Consider the following 16,283-nt stretch of genomic DNA (forward strand, 5'->3'; position numbering starts at 1 on the left):
TCTCCTCCCCATCCCCAGCCCAAACATCCTTTGTTATCGGAATAGACTTTGTTATAAAGGCAAACAAAACACCCACAAATAAAAAAAACAACGTCAGCAACAACAAAAAGCGTGGTCTTTGAATACACACATTATCAAGATTTCACCACTTACTTTTAATGGTTCTTTTAACACTCACACTTGGTAAGCAGCTGGAGATGACTTCTGATTACTTAGTGGTTCTTGATATAAAAATAGACTGGAAAAATATATGCAAGTCACTTTATAGTTTATAGAGCACCACATTATCATATTAGGATCTGATAATGACCTCAGTGGACATTATTAATTCTGTGTGACAGCTGAGAGCACTGAAGTTCTAAGACATTAAGTGACCGGCCCAAGGTTATTTTAGTTAGTGGCCAGGCCAGGGCTCTTACTTGGGTTAAGGGCTGAGGCACTAAGTAAAAATAGTCCTGGCGTGGAGATGTCAAATCCATTTTTATAGTCCTCACATCACTAGCAGTAAAGAAGAGCAGCAGGATAAAAGCTTATCAATGTGCCTATTTTATTTATTTTGAGTCTTCTTACTTTTATTTAGGTGAAATTCACATAATGTGAAATGAACCATTTTAAAGTGAATTACAAAATTCAGTGTCATTTAGTACATTCACAATGTTACACAACCACCACTTCTATCTAGTTTCAAAATATGCACCCCATCCCAAAGAGAACCCCAGACTCACTAAGCAGTTGCTCCTTATTCTCCCTCACGCCAGCCCCTGGCAATCACCTATTCGCTTTCTATCTCTAGGCACTGAACTATTCTGGAATTTTTTACATGAATGCAACATGGAACTTTTTGTATCTGACTTCTTTCACTTAGTATAACATTTTCGAGGTTCATCCACTTTGTCGCATGTATCAGTATTCCATTCCTTCTTATGGCTGAATAATATTCCACTGTATGTGTACCCCACAATATGTCAGTGTAGTCATCAACTAATGGACATTTGGGCTGTTTCCACCTTCTGGCTATCATAAATACTGCTACTAAGAACATGCAAGTAGGGCTTCCCTGGTGGCGCAGTGGTTGAGAGTCTGCCTGCCAACGCAGGGGACACGGAGCCCTGGTCTGGGAGGATCCCACATGCCACGGAGCAACTAGGCCCGTGAGCCACAACTACTGAGCCTGCGCGTCTGGAGCTTGTGCTCCGCAACAAGAGAGGCCGCGACGGTGAGAGGCCCGCGTGCCGCGATGAAGAGTGACCCCCGCTTGCCGCAACTAGAGAAAGCCCTCGCACAGAAACGAAGACCCAACACAGCAAAAAAAAAAAAAAAAAAAAAGAACATGCAAGTACATATAAATATTTGTTTGAGTACCTGTTTTCAATTCTTTGGGGGTATACATGAGTTTCCTTATTTTCTTACATATTTTACTTATATCTAACTACAAGAGTACAGGATATTTATTGAAGAAAATGTGGAAATTAAAGGAAAAACACAAATAAGAAAAATCGCCTAAGGGTAATTAAAAATCTCCTCCTCCAGAAAGGATATTCTATAAACTTATAACCCAATTTTTTCTTTCCTCCCGATAAACATGGATTATTAGTTTAGAACTAGGCAATAAGGCCTTCAGCAGGCAGTGAATATGGACTTTGAGAATATGGACTTTGCAATAAGGCCTTCAGCAGGCAGTGAATATGGACTTTGAGAATATGGACTTTGTAGTCAGAAAAATCCGGATCTGAATCCTAGTTCTGCCATTTACTAGCTGAGTCACTTTACGTCTCTCAGCTTGTTTTCATGGCTGGAAAATGGGCATAATAGCACCTACCTCACAGGGTTTTGATGGTACATTAAATGGGATGGCATTGTGAGCAAAATGTCTCATACAATGCCTAGAACAGAACAGGCATTCAGGAAGGATTGGCCGGAATAGTACTTCCCACACAGGGATCTGCTAATACCACCAGGAAGTGAGGCTCGTGAGAGAGGAGCTTTGTGTTTTCACCACTCCGTCTTTAGCACAGTGCCTGGTGCACGGTTGGTACTCTATAAGAACCTGTTGAATGAATAAGTGTATATAGGTGATGGGAAAAGGATTAGAGACCTGGGAAGGATCTCCAGGAAAACACAGCTTTCTGAGTTCAGAAGACAAGTAAAGGCCATGGATAGAGAGAATTCTTGCGAGTCAGCTGGAATTCTACACAACCATATTCCAATGACTGGAGTGGATCAGGACTGACTTAGGGCCCCCAAAATGAAATCATTTGCAGAAAATAAGTTAGTCTTAGTTGCAGCAACTGGGGTCAAAGCTAGGAGCCCTCTGAGGCATGTGGTGAGTTGAACTTCCTAAGCGGCTGGACCCAGCTAAGGGTCAGAGCATTTTTTCAAAGCAAATGAAGCATTTGATGGAATAAACCCAAGCAAAGAGATATTTAAGCATGGGGCCCTGACAGGAACTGCCCTGAAGTAATATCGCTTGGAACTAAGGAGATGATTAGTGAGCTTCTCAGGGCCCTACAGGAAATCTTGTCTGGCACAGGAATGCACAAATTTCCAACCCTGTCTAAGAGCAGTTTCCCCACACGCCACTGCCTCAGAATGATGTTCGTAATAGGTTGCAGAGCTCACTGCCTGCTGAAGGCCTTATTGCCCTCCTCCTATTGTGGGTCCTTATCCCAAGCAAGGGATTTGCCCTGTTTCTAGACTGACTTCTCCTAAAGTGCAGGAGGGCTCAAATGGAGTTGTAGACATGTAACCTCCCAAGAAACTGGCCAGAAAAAACTGCAGTGCTGACCCCTACTTCAGGTGGCTATTAGCTGGGCCTAGTGAGGGAGGGTGTGAGAACCTGTTGTTCTAGGGTAACTGTCTGTTTTTATACAGCTGTGTTGTCATACTTCTCCTTTAAAGCACCTATCACTGCTGCAATTAAATGATTTTTAGTATATGTGCCTGTGTAAAATTAATTGTTAAAGTCTCTCTCTTCCACTGAATTTAGGGTATCTGAAGGCAGGACTGTTTCTGTTTTGTTCACTATTACATCTTCAGATCCTAGAAGAGGCCTTGTCCACGGTAGGATGCAATATACATTTGTTGAATAAATGAATCTGAGATATTTTATTACGAATTTCAATTCCGTTTGGAGGCAATAGACCATATTGGGTAAGGACATGTGTTTGAATTCTGGTTTCACAGCTTCGTGACTTTGGGCAAATTGTTGAAACTGCTTTTATTAGTTTCCTGGTGTTGCTGTAGCAAATTACTACAAACTCGGTGGCTTAAAACAACAGAAATTTATTTTGACCCAATTCTGGAGGCTACAGTCCAAGAGCAGGCAGAACCCTGCTCCCTCTGGGGACTCTAGGCAAGAATCCATTCCCTGCCTCTTCCACTTTCTGGGGGCTGCCCTGGCATTGCTGGGCTTGTGGCTCCATCACTCCCGTCTCTGTCTCCATCTTCACATCACTGGCTCCTCTGTGGGTCTGTATGAAATCTCCCTCTGCCACGGATACCTGTAGACAGTTAGGGTCCACCCAGATATGTAGGGTGATCTCATCTCAAGATCCTTACCATCATTTAATTACACGTGCAAACAACCTTTTTCTAAATAAGATAAAGTTCACAGGATCTGGGGATTAGGACACGGACAGCCCATTACATTTGTCTAAGGCTTGGTCTTTTCATCCATAAAATAGATGTACTATCTCTTAGAATTGTTATAAGGATTAAATACAACAACGCATGTAAATCACTTTACGTGTTCATGGCACATTAAAAAACTCTCAATAGCTGGCAACTGGTAATAGCTGATATCACTTCATAAGGCAGGAAAGTATTACTCCTCATGGCCGCATAAAAAAAGTGATGGAGTTACACCAACTCGTTCAGACATTTTCAGAATGGGACCTAGCTCAGCCCTCTTACCTATGTCATTACATTCATATTCATGACAACCCTGGCAGATGAAAAAAAAACAAAAAAAAAACCCCAAAAAAGTAAAGCTCAATTTTTGAGAACCGGAGTTAGCCACAGCGCTCAAATATAAACCAAGGACTCCAACCCCCGTTCTTTTTTCTATATTACCTCAGAAAATTAAGGACAGAAATGGAGAAAGTTCCAACCATCTGTACCGGGATAAATCACTTGTTAGAACACCATGGTAAGACTACAGGGTAGATTAGCCTAGAACTCTGTAATAGTGGCTCTCAAACTTTGCTGCACATTAGAATCACCTGGAGAGCTTTTAAAGCCCTCAAATCCCAGATTGTATAGAAGAACAGTGAAATAAGAATGGGGGGGGGGGGCGCGGAATGGGGAATAGACCCAGGCATTAGTAATTTTTAAAACTCCACAGGTGATTCCAATCACAGCTGAGGTTAAGACCTACTGCTCTATCAGTGGGTCTCAAACTTTGGTGAGAATCAGAATCATCTGGGAAGTCAGTAAAAATACAGAGGCTTAGAGTCTAGTCTGCTTCAATGAGCCTGGGTCTCTTCAGGTGATTCTGAGACCAGCAGTGTTAGAGGACTGTGACTCTAAAGTACCTTTCAACTCTGATGTTCTGATTTTTACCACTCACTCATTTATTTATTTATTCAAATACCTGTTACTAGAGCTACAGGGATGCAGAAAAAAGAGCTAATTCCTGATCTCAAGACGTTCTCAGCCTGGCAAGCTGTTCCCGTGGCTCTCAAAGCACTCTCCACAGTGCCCTTCCAGGTTGACCCTCCTGCTAGAGTGGGTGAGCCGTGAGGGCTTTGCTTGACATGAAGAAGATGCTTAATGCATATTTCTTGCAAGAGAGAAGAAGAAGGGGAGAGAGAAAGAAAATATACACAGAAATCAGCATCCCCTAGCAGTGTGGTGGGCAGAACCACTTCCTCCACAGAGTAAGATGTGATTTCCTATAGGGGCAGGTGGGGTCAGGAAAGGTTTCCTCCAAGTGATCAGTCTGTACAGGGCCTTTAAGGATGACAAAAGGGTGGGGAGGGTACTCTCATCATAGCAAACAGCAGCGTTTGCAGAGCGGCCTGAAATAGGATGGGGAACAATGAGCAGCTGGTTCTCGTGCACAGCAAGCAAGAGTGGAGGGGGCAGAGTGGTGGACGCTAAGGCAGGAGCCAGAGGGCACTTGGTATAATCTCTTCTCCCTCCCTTGTCAAGAGGCCTCTAGGTCCAAAAGTCCCTGTGAGTCTTTGAGCAAGGGTTGACCAGAGCCATAGGCCCAGGACTACAAAGACCTCCTATAATCCCTGTGAGCAGGACTTCAGTCCACAAGTTTCTAGAAGCACCTTGAGGCCAAACTCCAAAGCCATTTCTGAAGTGGGTACTCAGGGAGGTTCTCTCGGCAGGCAGGTTTAAATCAAAACTAAGATACCAGGCAAGGACAAAGCTTGCCTGGGAGCATCGAGAAATGCCCTTTCTGCTGCTTCCTGATTATTTATGAGTCCAAGATTGTGCCTTGTCTTGCCAGGAATTAGTGAAGATGGTACCAAGGGAGTAAGGAATCTGAGACCCATGATGGGAGGTAGATAAATCTCTATCCTGATTCTAAATGGTAAAAACAGGAGCGTAAACATTTCCAAGCTTGTTCGATTGCCCCTCTGTCTCAACTGGGTGGTGCTTGCCGGGAAGGGGGAGCTCTGTGCTCCCCACTCAGCTAAGCTTGGCCATTTGCAGAACACCCTTGGGCCCCAGGCCTCTACGCTGAAGGCCCCACTGACAGCAGCACATAGGGGAGGGGAGGGAGGGCTGCTGGGAGGGACTGGTGGTACCAAGAGCTGGAGCTAGAGCTGGAATGATGGGCTGGATGGAGTACTGAGTGGGGAGGCTGACCCTCTCTGCCCCAGTGGTGGTGCCCAATGGCCAACTCCTCCCCTTGGAGCAGGCTTTGAAGGATCAAGATTGACCATAAAGGTTCGTTTCCCCTCCATTTTATGACAAAATTGCGTAGTTCTCATCTTGGCGGTTCCCTTCCCTAAAGTGAATGGACTTGTCAGGTAAAGAGGATTAACAGGAGTGCTGGAGAGAGCAGCTTGGTTGAAGAGAAAATGATTTCCATGTCACGTGCTTCCACGCTGGGTTCCAGGCAAAGGGACTGAAAACTTGTTGTGAGTTAGTGAGGGATAAAGTGGACACAGCAGAGCTGGCAAGAAGCTTCCCCGCTTTCTTATCAAGAAGGGATTTTTCTCACTGCTTCCAGGCCTAGACCAGATTTTTTTCTTTCTTTTTAAAATCACTATAAAGGAAAAGGAAACTAACTTTGGATGATCAGGAAAAGCTTCTCTGAGGAGATGATCATTACATCAAGATCTGAAGGAGGGGAAAAGCAAGAGAAGGGGATTCTGGGTAGTGCCCTTGGTCAGGAAAGCACTTGGCTTGCTAGAGGAACATAAAGGAAGCCAGTGTGGCTGGTGGAGCATAGCCAGCAGGAAAGAATAGTGCAAGGTGAAGTCTGAGAGATAGAGGCAACACTGGATCATCAGGGCCCTGTTTGAATATACCCAACTACTGCCCCGAAGCTGGGGTTTCCTGACTTGTTCTGGGGTCCCATTGCTGTCATTTATGTAACCATTATCGAAGTATAAACCTTCTGTGCTTTGGACTTCTAACCTACAAAGTTTTTCTCCAAAGGAGGGAGATTACTTGAGATATTGCCTTTCTCTGAGAGTTAATGATCAGCTTAGAATCAATAATGCTTATCCCTTACACATAAAGTACTTGATATATTTTTAAGCATCACACACACACAAAAAATCAGTTTTCAAAAAATTTCTTTTAATAAAAAGCAGTTCCTAGAATGTTAAACCTCGCATAGATATGAGAACATGGCCTCGTGTTGCAAGTAGGAAACACAGGTTAGATTTACCTGAAGTTCTAGCTGTTGTTTCATTAGAGAAGTACCTTTGAATAGAATTATAATGCAAGTGACATGTGTAATTTTTAATTGTTTAGTAGCCACATTAAAAGGATCAAGTAAAATTAATTTTAATAATATATTTCACTTAATTCAATATATGAAAAATTATCTTTTAACATATAATCAATATAAAAATTACTAATAAGATATTTTAAGTCCTTTTTCAATGGAATAAGCCATTGAAATCTGGTTTGGGTTTTACAGTCACACTAATCTCATTTTGGACTGGCCACATTTTAAGTACTCAACAGCTACAGGTGGCTACCATAATGGACCTGCAGCACTGAAGCCTCACAGAACAAGAATCGATAACTCCCTTTTTACAGATGAGAACACTGAGGCCCAGAGCTTAAATGACAGGTCACTGACCTGGTTGTGCACTTGAGCTGGGACTAGAATCTAGGTTCTTTGTCAAGTGCTCATTCACTGGATCATACTACCCTCCCCTTGGGAATAAGAAGGGGTGGGGGTAAGAGAATTACCTGAAATGAGCAACTATCTGTTCTAGAGACTGTGGTGGGACTTTAGACTCTATTTTATGCTTTGGAGTGATACCACTTCTCCCATTTTCCATATAAGGTTACAGAGGCTCCAAGTGCTTTTGCGATTAATAGTGGCAGTATGATATCAGTCCTTTAAAGAAAATGATGCTATCAATATTAAGAAGACATTGCAGAAGGCCAAAGGCTGCTGAACTTGGGCTGTTTCAAACACCACAAAACTACCTCCAGCAATTCCCCCAGAAATTCCTCCAACCAGCTACCAGTCCCGGGAGGACTACTCTTTAGCTTGCCAAGTACCAAGTCTCCTGATCTAGTCCATCCCCCTCTTACCCCTACACCCACTGTCCCTGCTCCTGATACATACTATTAGGAGTAAAAAGAAAGGACTCAGCTGTCCCATGAGGACTAGCTGTGAACCAAGCTCCAAGGTATAGACCAGTCAATGCTATTTAAATAGCCTCTTTATGTACCAAAGACAAATCAAGTAACAGAGAGGGGGGACAAGAGGAAGCAACCACTCCTGAACTAGAAAACCTGGTCACAACCCTTGACGGTGAGCTAAGGGGTAGAGGCCAGCACGTATCTGTCTATTGCGACCACGCAAGCAGCTGTCCTAGGGCACAGCACAAATGCAACCCACAGATGTGTTTGTTGGCCAGGGAAACAATCTTAGTGATAGAGATGAAGGCCTCTGCTCCACAGGTGAGCGAAAGGAAGCTCAGAGTCATAGTAACTCCAGAGTTCATGCTCATAAGAACCTTGCTACACGCTTCCCTACCATGTGTAAAGCTCTGAGCTGGTAGAGAAAGCCAGCTCCTAGAAAAGCAGAGCAGGACGAAAATACCCCCAAATCTAGCCTGTCAGCACAGAGAACTGTTTGCAGTTGGAATGAGGCCTCAGTATTTTTTTAAGTTGTAGGCTCCCTCCCTTTCTGCTACCTACGGGTGCAATTTCCAGTGCTTTCTCCAAAAGAAACATTTGGCTTTCTATAGAGAACCTCTGAGACCTCATGTGACTGAAAATGGAAGAGGGGGAAAGAGGCCCTCATCATGCCCCATCCCGAAACCTCCACAGGGAAGCTGAGGTTGGGCCCCTGTAGATCGATTTATTTTAGGAGGCTCTTGCTTCTGAAGCATTTGTTTCAGAAATTACCCCCATGCCCTGTCAATAGTAGCTTTCAACGGCTCTTCCCGGGTGGCCTTGTCTCTTTTAAATTTCATTTCCTGTTGGAAAGGATAAACAGGTAACTGTTCAATGCCACTGACTGGACTCATTTAACAGAAAACCAGGACCAGCATGAGGCTGGGGAGCCAGAATGGGATTGATGGGTGGAACAGAGCAGGTCGGTGAAGAGAAAGGCATTAAAGGATACCAAGTGACGGACTTTTATTTTACTGTTTCTCCATGTGAGGGAAATGGTCCCACTGGAGGAGGGATGTGAATGCAGGGGAGACAGTGCAGTCAACTGCCATGTTGGACATGGATCCCTGGACTTGGTGTGGAGGCCTTGGTGGGAATCCTGGCACCGCCACTCACCAGCTATGCCCTTCCTTTAACCCTCATGAGCCGAGTCCTTTAACCCTCATGAGCCTCAGCTGCCTATCTGTTCTGCTGCCCACGGTGGTGTGAATTCAAATGATGCCTTCACATGCTCAGCAGGTGCCTCACACCTAGAAGGAATTCACACTAGTTGGCACAGATGGCATTGGAACCCCTACCATTTAACACATTTTCCACTACACACCAGGCACTTGGTTGGGCAATAAGAGCAGCCAATGGATAAGAGGGACCTGACTTTAAAGAGACTTTAAAGAATCGATGATGTCAATACAGTCTGGTAAGGATTCTGAGCAAGACAGACATGGGGTCATACGGTACCCCACATATTAAATGTTTCGGGGCACTGTGGATGGCATGGTCAATGGGGTTGATGAAAGGATTCGTAATTATCTGCCTCTCCCTCTAGAATGCAAGGTCCACCAAAACGGGAACCCTGGTGGTCTTATTCAGCACTATGCCCATTAGAAGCACTGCGGGGAGAAGGGGGTGAGGCAATGGTTAAGGTGATGCTTAAATAAAGGAGTCAGCCATGTGAAGAATAAGGTTAAGGACAATACAATCAAAAGGAACTGTATGAACAAAGGCAGAGAGACTGGAAGTATAGAAGGATATACTCAGGGAATTAGAGAGGCAGGTTGTTGAAACAAAGAGTACAAAGTATGGAGTGTAGGGGTGAGGTGAGAGGACCTGGCAAGGGTAAGACCATAGAGAACCTTGTTTACCAAACTAAATATGGTGCTGGTGTGGGTGAACAGCCATGTGGGGGAGGCCAGAGTGGGTGGCTGCTGACATGGGCTGATTTAACAGGATCTGAAACATTCACTCCAACCCTAATATACGCTTTCCTTACAAGCCTGCCAAAATACCAATGATTTTTTTTTTTTAACTACCAAGCCCAAAGTAATAACTGTATTAACCAAAAACAGCTGTTACTTCTTAACTAATTAGTTTATCAGATTTGTTAGCCAGATCAATTTTCACAACCACCATGTGAGGTAGGTACTGTTATTATCTCATCTTACAAATGAGAAGACCAAAGCACTGAGAGGTGGAGTGGCTTGCCCAAAGTCACACAGCATGCAGGTAGCAGAGTCAGGATTCAAACTTCGTCACCTTGGCTCCAGGGTCCATTCTCTGAACTACCATATTATCCTCAATCTGTCTTCTAGTTCGCCATTTCTCTCTTCAGCTGAGTGCAGCCACCGTTTAACCCACTTGATGAATTTTTAATTTCTATAATTCTATTTTTCAATTATAGAATTTCTATTTAGTTCTTGTAAAATGTCTACTTTTTGGTCATATTATCCTGTACTTGGCCTATGGTTTCTATTTCCTCTTTCACCAGGAAACATTTTAAACATATCTACTCTCTCAACTTGGTCTATTGCTTTTAGTTCCTAAGATACGAACTTCTCCATGTGTTTTGTCTGACTCTCACTAATGGTGGCTTTTTTTCCCTCTCTTGAACACACTATAATATTTAAAATTACTTAACATCAGGAGTTCTGTTGTTTTGTGGTTTTGAGTTTTTAAATTTTGTTTTTGGTGGGAGACCCATACGTGCTGGGCTGTTGAGACGTTTTTTGACGATGATTTTTGGCTTTAGGCTGTCCCCTGTCAGGATCTCATAGTTTAATCAATTCCAGACCAAGTTTTTACATTATCTTCTTGGTTTGTGGCTTGTGCACTATAAGAGAAGTATACCAACCCCATACCCATGGAGAACACAGGTTGGGGTTTTGATTTCTTGTGGGTGATCCCAGTGGCCCAGGGTGGTTGATAGACTTCCATACCAGATCCTTGGCAGAATTTTCCTTATTTCATGCTCAGGTCTGTCATTCCTCATTGACAGCCTTGGAAAGGAGTTTGTTTCCTATGGCCTCAGCTCTCATCCCTATAGGATTCTGAAACTCCAGCCCCTAAGAACCATACATACTTCCCATGTTTTCATAGGACCTTTTGTTTCATTCCTTCCCACTGAACACTGCTTGTTCTTCAATTCAGGCACCTGGAGATTTCTCCTTTCTGCATACCAGACTGGTGATGGATTTTTTTTTCCCTTGTGTATTTACACTAGCATCTCTCTGTGATTGGGAGGAATGTCCCTTGACAACTCAATCTGACCAGAAAGTTTTTCTTATGCCTTTAGATATCAGTCCTTCTCTCTTGGCTCTGAGTTCAAGGAGGACAGAGACCCTGGTCTGACTCATCTTTTTTTGTTTTGTTTTCTTGGCTGCGTTGGGTCTTCATTGCTGCACGCGGGCTTTCTCTCTAGTTGTGGCGAGCAGGGGTTACGCTTGGTTGCGGTGCGTGGGCTTCTCGTTGTGGTGGCTTTTCTTGTTGCGGAGCATGGGCTCTAGGCGCGTGGGCTTCAATAGTTGTGGCATGTGGGCTCAGTAGTTGTAGCTTATGGGCTTAGTTGCTCTGCAGCATGTGGGATCTTCCCGGACCAGGGCTTGAACCCGTGTCCCCTGCCTTGGCAGGTGGATTACCACTGTGCCACCAGGGAAGTCCCTGATTCATCTTTTGATCCTGAGTCTTCAGACTGTGCCCAGATCAGAGTCAGAAGCAATAAAGAATTGATCAAAATGAGTGAATAAATGAATCAATCAGCTTTCGCTTTCATTCTAAGTGGGAAGTAAAGACCACATACTAATTACCTTCTAGAGAAAGAAGACACCAAGAACCCCTGGAAAGCCATCCATGCTCTCTGGAAGGCCATGCTAAACAATCAAAGGAGCTTGGGGACTGCCTTAGTTCCACCCTTTGGCCAGTAGGTTCCACCCTTTGGCCAGTAGGTTCTACTACTTGACACTACTTTCTTGAAGGGCAACAGCTGCTAATTACAGTGCTGGTCTGCTAGAAATTCGAAGTCTGGCAGGCGAGGTAGTTGACTGGTGGCTCTGCTGCCTTTTCAGCACATACTGATGTCCTTCTAGAGCCGTAACTGGAACTTGATCAGTAACAGGTAGTGTGCAATGATGTATTTTTTCCTGTTGGTGCTATAAGGAGCTTGCCAAGTAAGTTCACATACTTGAAAGCCCCTGGCACACTGCATGGCACAGAATAAGCACTGGTTTAACATTTGGTATGCTTTATTTCTTCTTTTCTGTTAAAAAAAATCCACGAAGATTTGTTGAGAAACTACTGCCTCCGCAGCATTGTGCTTGGTGCTGGAGATGCAGAGGCATAACGTGCAGTCCCTGTTTTAATCCTTAATTAGAAAAAGAATGTCCAGATCAGATTTGACGATAACAAATGATCCTAAATGTCCTTTGATTTAAGGTGAAAAGACATCTCACCTCATCCCGCCACCCTAAAATGCCTAAAGAGCATAACCAACAAAGTAAATCTTCCCATTCCTGTTTTATAAAGTAACATTCTCATTCCTCTGAAAGGAAATCTAACTCCCAGTGAATACACGAGCAGACAAGAGACAGCGGATCATAAAAGGCAATTTTTGACAATGATTTTTGAGCTCCTTTTATCACTATAATCCCAGAACCTAAAATCATGCCTGAACTAAAGTAGAAACTCAGTAAGATTGTTGAAGGTATCTGTATATATATATATATGGATGTGGCCCATCCATCTATATGACTGGTGTGACTCACCTGTCATTCCATACATATTTATCGAGGATTTCCTATGAATGAGAGTCTCTACTAGATTTTTTAATAGAGACAGGAAAAAAAAAAAAAGAACAAAATAGATATCCTACCTACAAGGAACTTCCAGGTTTAAGGGCGAGATAGACAAGTATGTAAATCACCATGATATAGCATAGAAAATGCTAAGAGAAAAACAGAGAAAAAGACTATGGGGGTTCCAAATACAGAAAGGCCACTTCCTGCTGAGGGATCAGATAAGACTGTGGCTAATACAGACTATATGCTCAGACTTAAAGGAGAAGTAATTTGTTGCCCTGTAGAGGGGAGAGAATGGAGACTGGCAAGGAAGGAAGGGCAGTTCAGATGGAAAGAACAGCTAAGACAAAAGTAGAGAAGCAAAAAAGCACAGGACATATAAGATGAAATAGAAATCGGGCTGGAGATGCATAAAAGGGCATAAAGGGGACTAAAGAGAAATAAGCCTGAAGGGTAGGATGAGCCAATTTCAGGGATTCTGAATGTGTCCTGATTTATCTTCCAGGACATAGGATCTCTACAGAGTAGCCAGTGCTTAGCATACGGCAGGACTTAATTAATACTACAACAGACTCATAGCAGGAACCTGTCCTCCACGTGCACACAGGAAGCTGCCATCTGTACACACAGGCAATTACAAACATTCCAAATACTCTGCCCTGAACCCTGCAAGCACATCAAATACTCACTGTAAAAGGTCACCCAGCAAACAGCTCTGATCAGTCCTGGCTCAGGCAGAATCAAATCCTCTAAATAAGATCCACTAGATGCAGTGTCAGGAAGGTCAGAAACTACCCTTTTCCACATCTTGAAGCATTTTTAGCATGTGGAACATTTTAGGGGAAGAAGGGAAAGGAAAGAGAGAGAGACAGACAGACAGACAGAGAGAGAGAGAGAGAGAGAGAGAAGAAAAAACAACAACAAACCTTTCCAGAAATAATAGAATTCCAAGTAATTAAATGTTAAATGATCACAGTAAGCAGGGAATTTATTTTGGCCCCCGCCTCCTTCTAGTGATCTAAAAAGCAGTTGATTTCAAAGACAGCCATGCCAGGAGTAAACCTGGCATTTCATGCCTCCCCTCTTCCACCTCCACCCCTACGTGTCCCCACGGTGTACCTCTGTCGAGCTCACTTGAAATGTTCCACGATGAGGTAGGCACTAAGTCAGCAGTGACTGACAACTCCGTTTCTGAAAAGACAAAGAAGGGAGGGGAAAAAGACGAGGGCAATATTAAATATAGTAACGTATGCGCTGTTAGAAGCATCACAGGAGATTTCCAAAGGCCCTGCCTTCCAAGAGAAACCACGCGGTCCCACAGCTTAGTAAACTTGAATGTCTGCTCTACTTGCCTGGCAGGGGTGCCTGCACCATAGAGGCCATCCAGACAAACACACTGGAGGCCAGATTCCAAGTTGTTTTTCTTTAAAGCACAGGCTTGAAAATTAAAATACAAATATTTCATTGACGAAAAACCAAACCTACAGAAATGACCAAATACCATCCAACACAAACTCTTCCTTTTCTTGTTAGAAGACAAGTCTTAGATTAATATAGTCAATAGTCTTCCCATGAAACATGAGAACAGCATTGTTCCTGCTGCTGGCTTCATTTGTGTTTGTGAATTGATAGCATTTCTATTAATAGAGAAATCGATTTCTCTATATTGAAACCTTAAGTCAAGACAAATGAAAGCTAAGTATTTGAATATGGAGAGTCATTCGTGGTAACCTAAATTCAAAGATAATTTTCAAAACCATTATAAATTAAAGCAAACATGCAAATCAATAGTCTAAGGGACATGATACACTATTAAAATTTTAAAACTCTTCAGTGATATACTGTAATATACAAATGATGTCTTTGGTTTTGAAAATTTAACCCACGACACCATCCTACTAGCACATTCTAATAGGATTGCACTAACCAATTGTTAGGTTACACACATACACATACACGCACACACACACACACACACACACACACACACACACACACACACACTCACTGCATTACAGAACTTTAGTGCTAGGCAGGATCTCAGAGAGCCCAGAGCCTGGGTCGTTAGATCCGTGGCACCCATGCCATCACTTCCCCTTCCTTCAGACATCATTAGTCAATCATGGCCCTTTTTGCTTATTAAACCTGGGGTCTGCCTTACAGCCTTTTCAACACAGTACTCTAGGTAGTCACCGAAAATGGATCTGTGTCGGAATGCAAGATAAACTTTAGTAAGCGGAAGAACTGGATTCATATCCAGGTCTGCTTGACTCCACCAGGCACATACCTCCTGGCAGCCCATGCTGCCCAGTCCTCAAGTCTGTGAAACCTGACTTGTTTTTCACCTTACCTCTCTCTGGCTTCACCTTTTCACCTAGACAAGCACACTCTCTACATTTCCTTATTTACTGATGGGGACCGTCTGCCACGTGGCCATAGAAGCCACAACCCGTCAGCAGTGAGCTTTGCCAGGTACAGGATGTTTACCCACTGAGACCCTGCAGAGGCCACTTCTAGCTTGTCTACTGGGTCTCCAATCCACCTGCCACGTACAGCAGAGACAAAACGTTGTTTGGTCTGTGCAGGCCTCCTTGGTTTCTCGCTTCCCCTGTTCAGGTGGGAAAAGAAAGCAGGTGGGAAAGAAAGTACCCAAGCCACACGTACCCTTCCCACCCCAAACAGCCCCAGTCACCTGCTCCATCCTGAGCCGACAACAGCATAGATTCTTTTAAGGGGAACTGAAGTCAGATGGGCAGTATGGCAGGGATCTTACAGCACAGAGAATTCCAAAATATGAAGCCAAAAAGGAAAATCTGCCCAGGTAAGAAAAATGCTTAGCACAAAACCACAGTGGAAGACAGTGCTTCTGTCATCAACCACTTGTCCTCGGAACGGGTATTTCATGCAGGTGATTTCACCAGGAAGTGCTAATTGTCTACGTTTTGGAGCCTTCCATGTGTGATTCCAACTGCAGCTCCACGCTGACCCCCATCCTGCTGCCACCCACTTTGGCTCTTTGAATAAAGGCCCCTTGTCGGCAGTATTTTGGATTGCTGTGGTTCCCCTTATAAAAAGGCTCATCAAGCACTCCAACACTCAGAACTTCGGGGAGCTTGGGAATAGAAGCATGGCAGCCACGGCAGCAATTCAGGCAAGGAAGCAAAGAGTGGGGAAGTGGTGGGATTAAGACAGATTTTGACAGCATTTACATTCAATATTTTCATAGCTTCATCTTACTGCTGCTCACAGCTAAATTGCCAGAAACATAGGTTTCACTTTACAGTGTTAATTTTATAGAAAGTTAGCTACATGTCACTTGGTTTTTCTAGCCTGAATTTGAATTGCTGATTGAATATAATTTGAGACTGATGACAAATGAATGGAGTCTTGGCACTGCTAACAGTTGAAATTGTTCCCCATGTGTCCCTGGACACTAATTACCACTGGGTTCTTAGGCTACAGCAAAGATAATTTCAATTCACAAGCTCATTAAGTGATTGTGATGCTTCTGAGGAATTTTGTTCTCAGACTCCAGATCTATTCCTCGAGATAACCACATGTTCAGCTTTTCAGATAAAATGATAATAAAAACAGATAAAATAGATAAAATATCTTAAAATATGAATAATCTCCCTGAAAAATATTGTCTTCTGAGGCCACATTTTT

At 43.4% G+C, this 16,283-nt stretch overlaps 1 protein-coding gene across 1 annotated transcript in view; it reads right to left on the minus strand.

Annotated features, from left to right (window-relative positions):
• ROR1 (receptor tyrosine kinase like orphan receptor 1) overlaps positions 1–16,283 on the minus strand; it is a gene marked incomplete at both ends in the record, with an annotated part of 406,574 nt that overhangs the window by 154,949 nt on the left and 235,342 nt on the right. Inside the window, one exon of the mRNA XM_082833145.1 lies at positions 13,737–13,808. Within this exon, the coding sequence (XP_082689271.1) occupies positions 13,737–13,808 (72 nt within the window). The remainder of the gene's footprint in view (positions 1–13,736; positions 13,809–16,283) is intronic.

This window comes from Leucopleurus acutus (assembly GCF_964270905.1).
Source record: "Leucopleurus acutus genome assembly, chromosome: 2".
Lineage (NCBI taxonomy): Eukaryota > Metazoa > Chordata > Mammalia > Artiodactyla > Delphinidae > Leucopleurus > Leucopleurus acutus.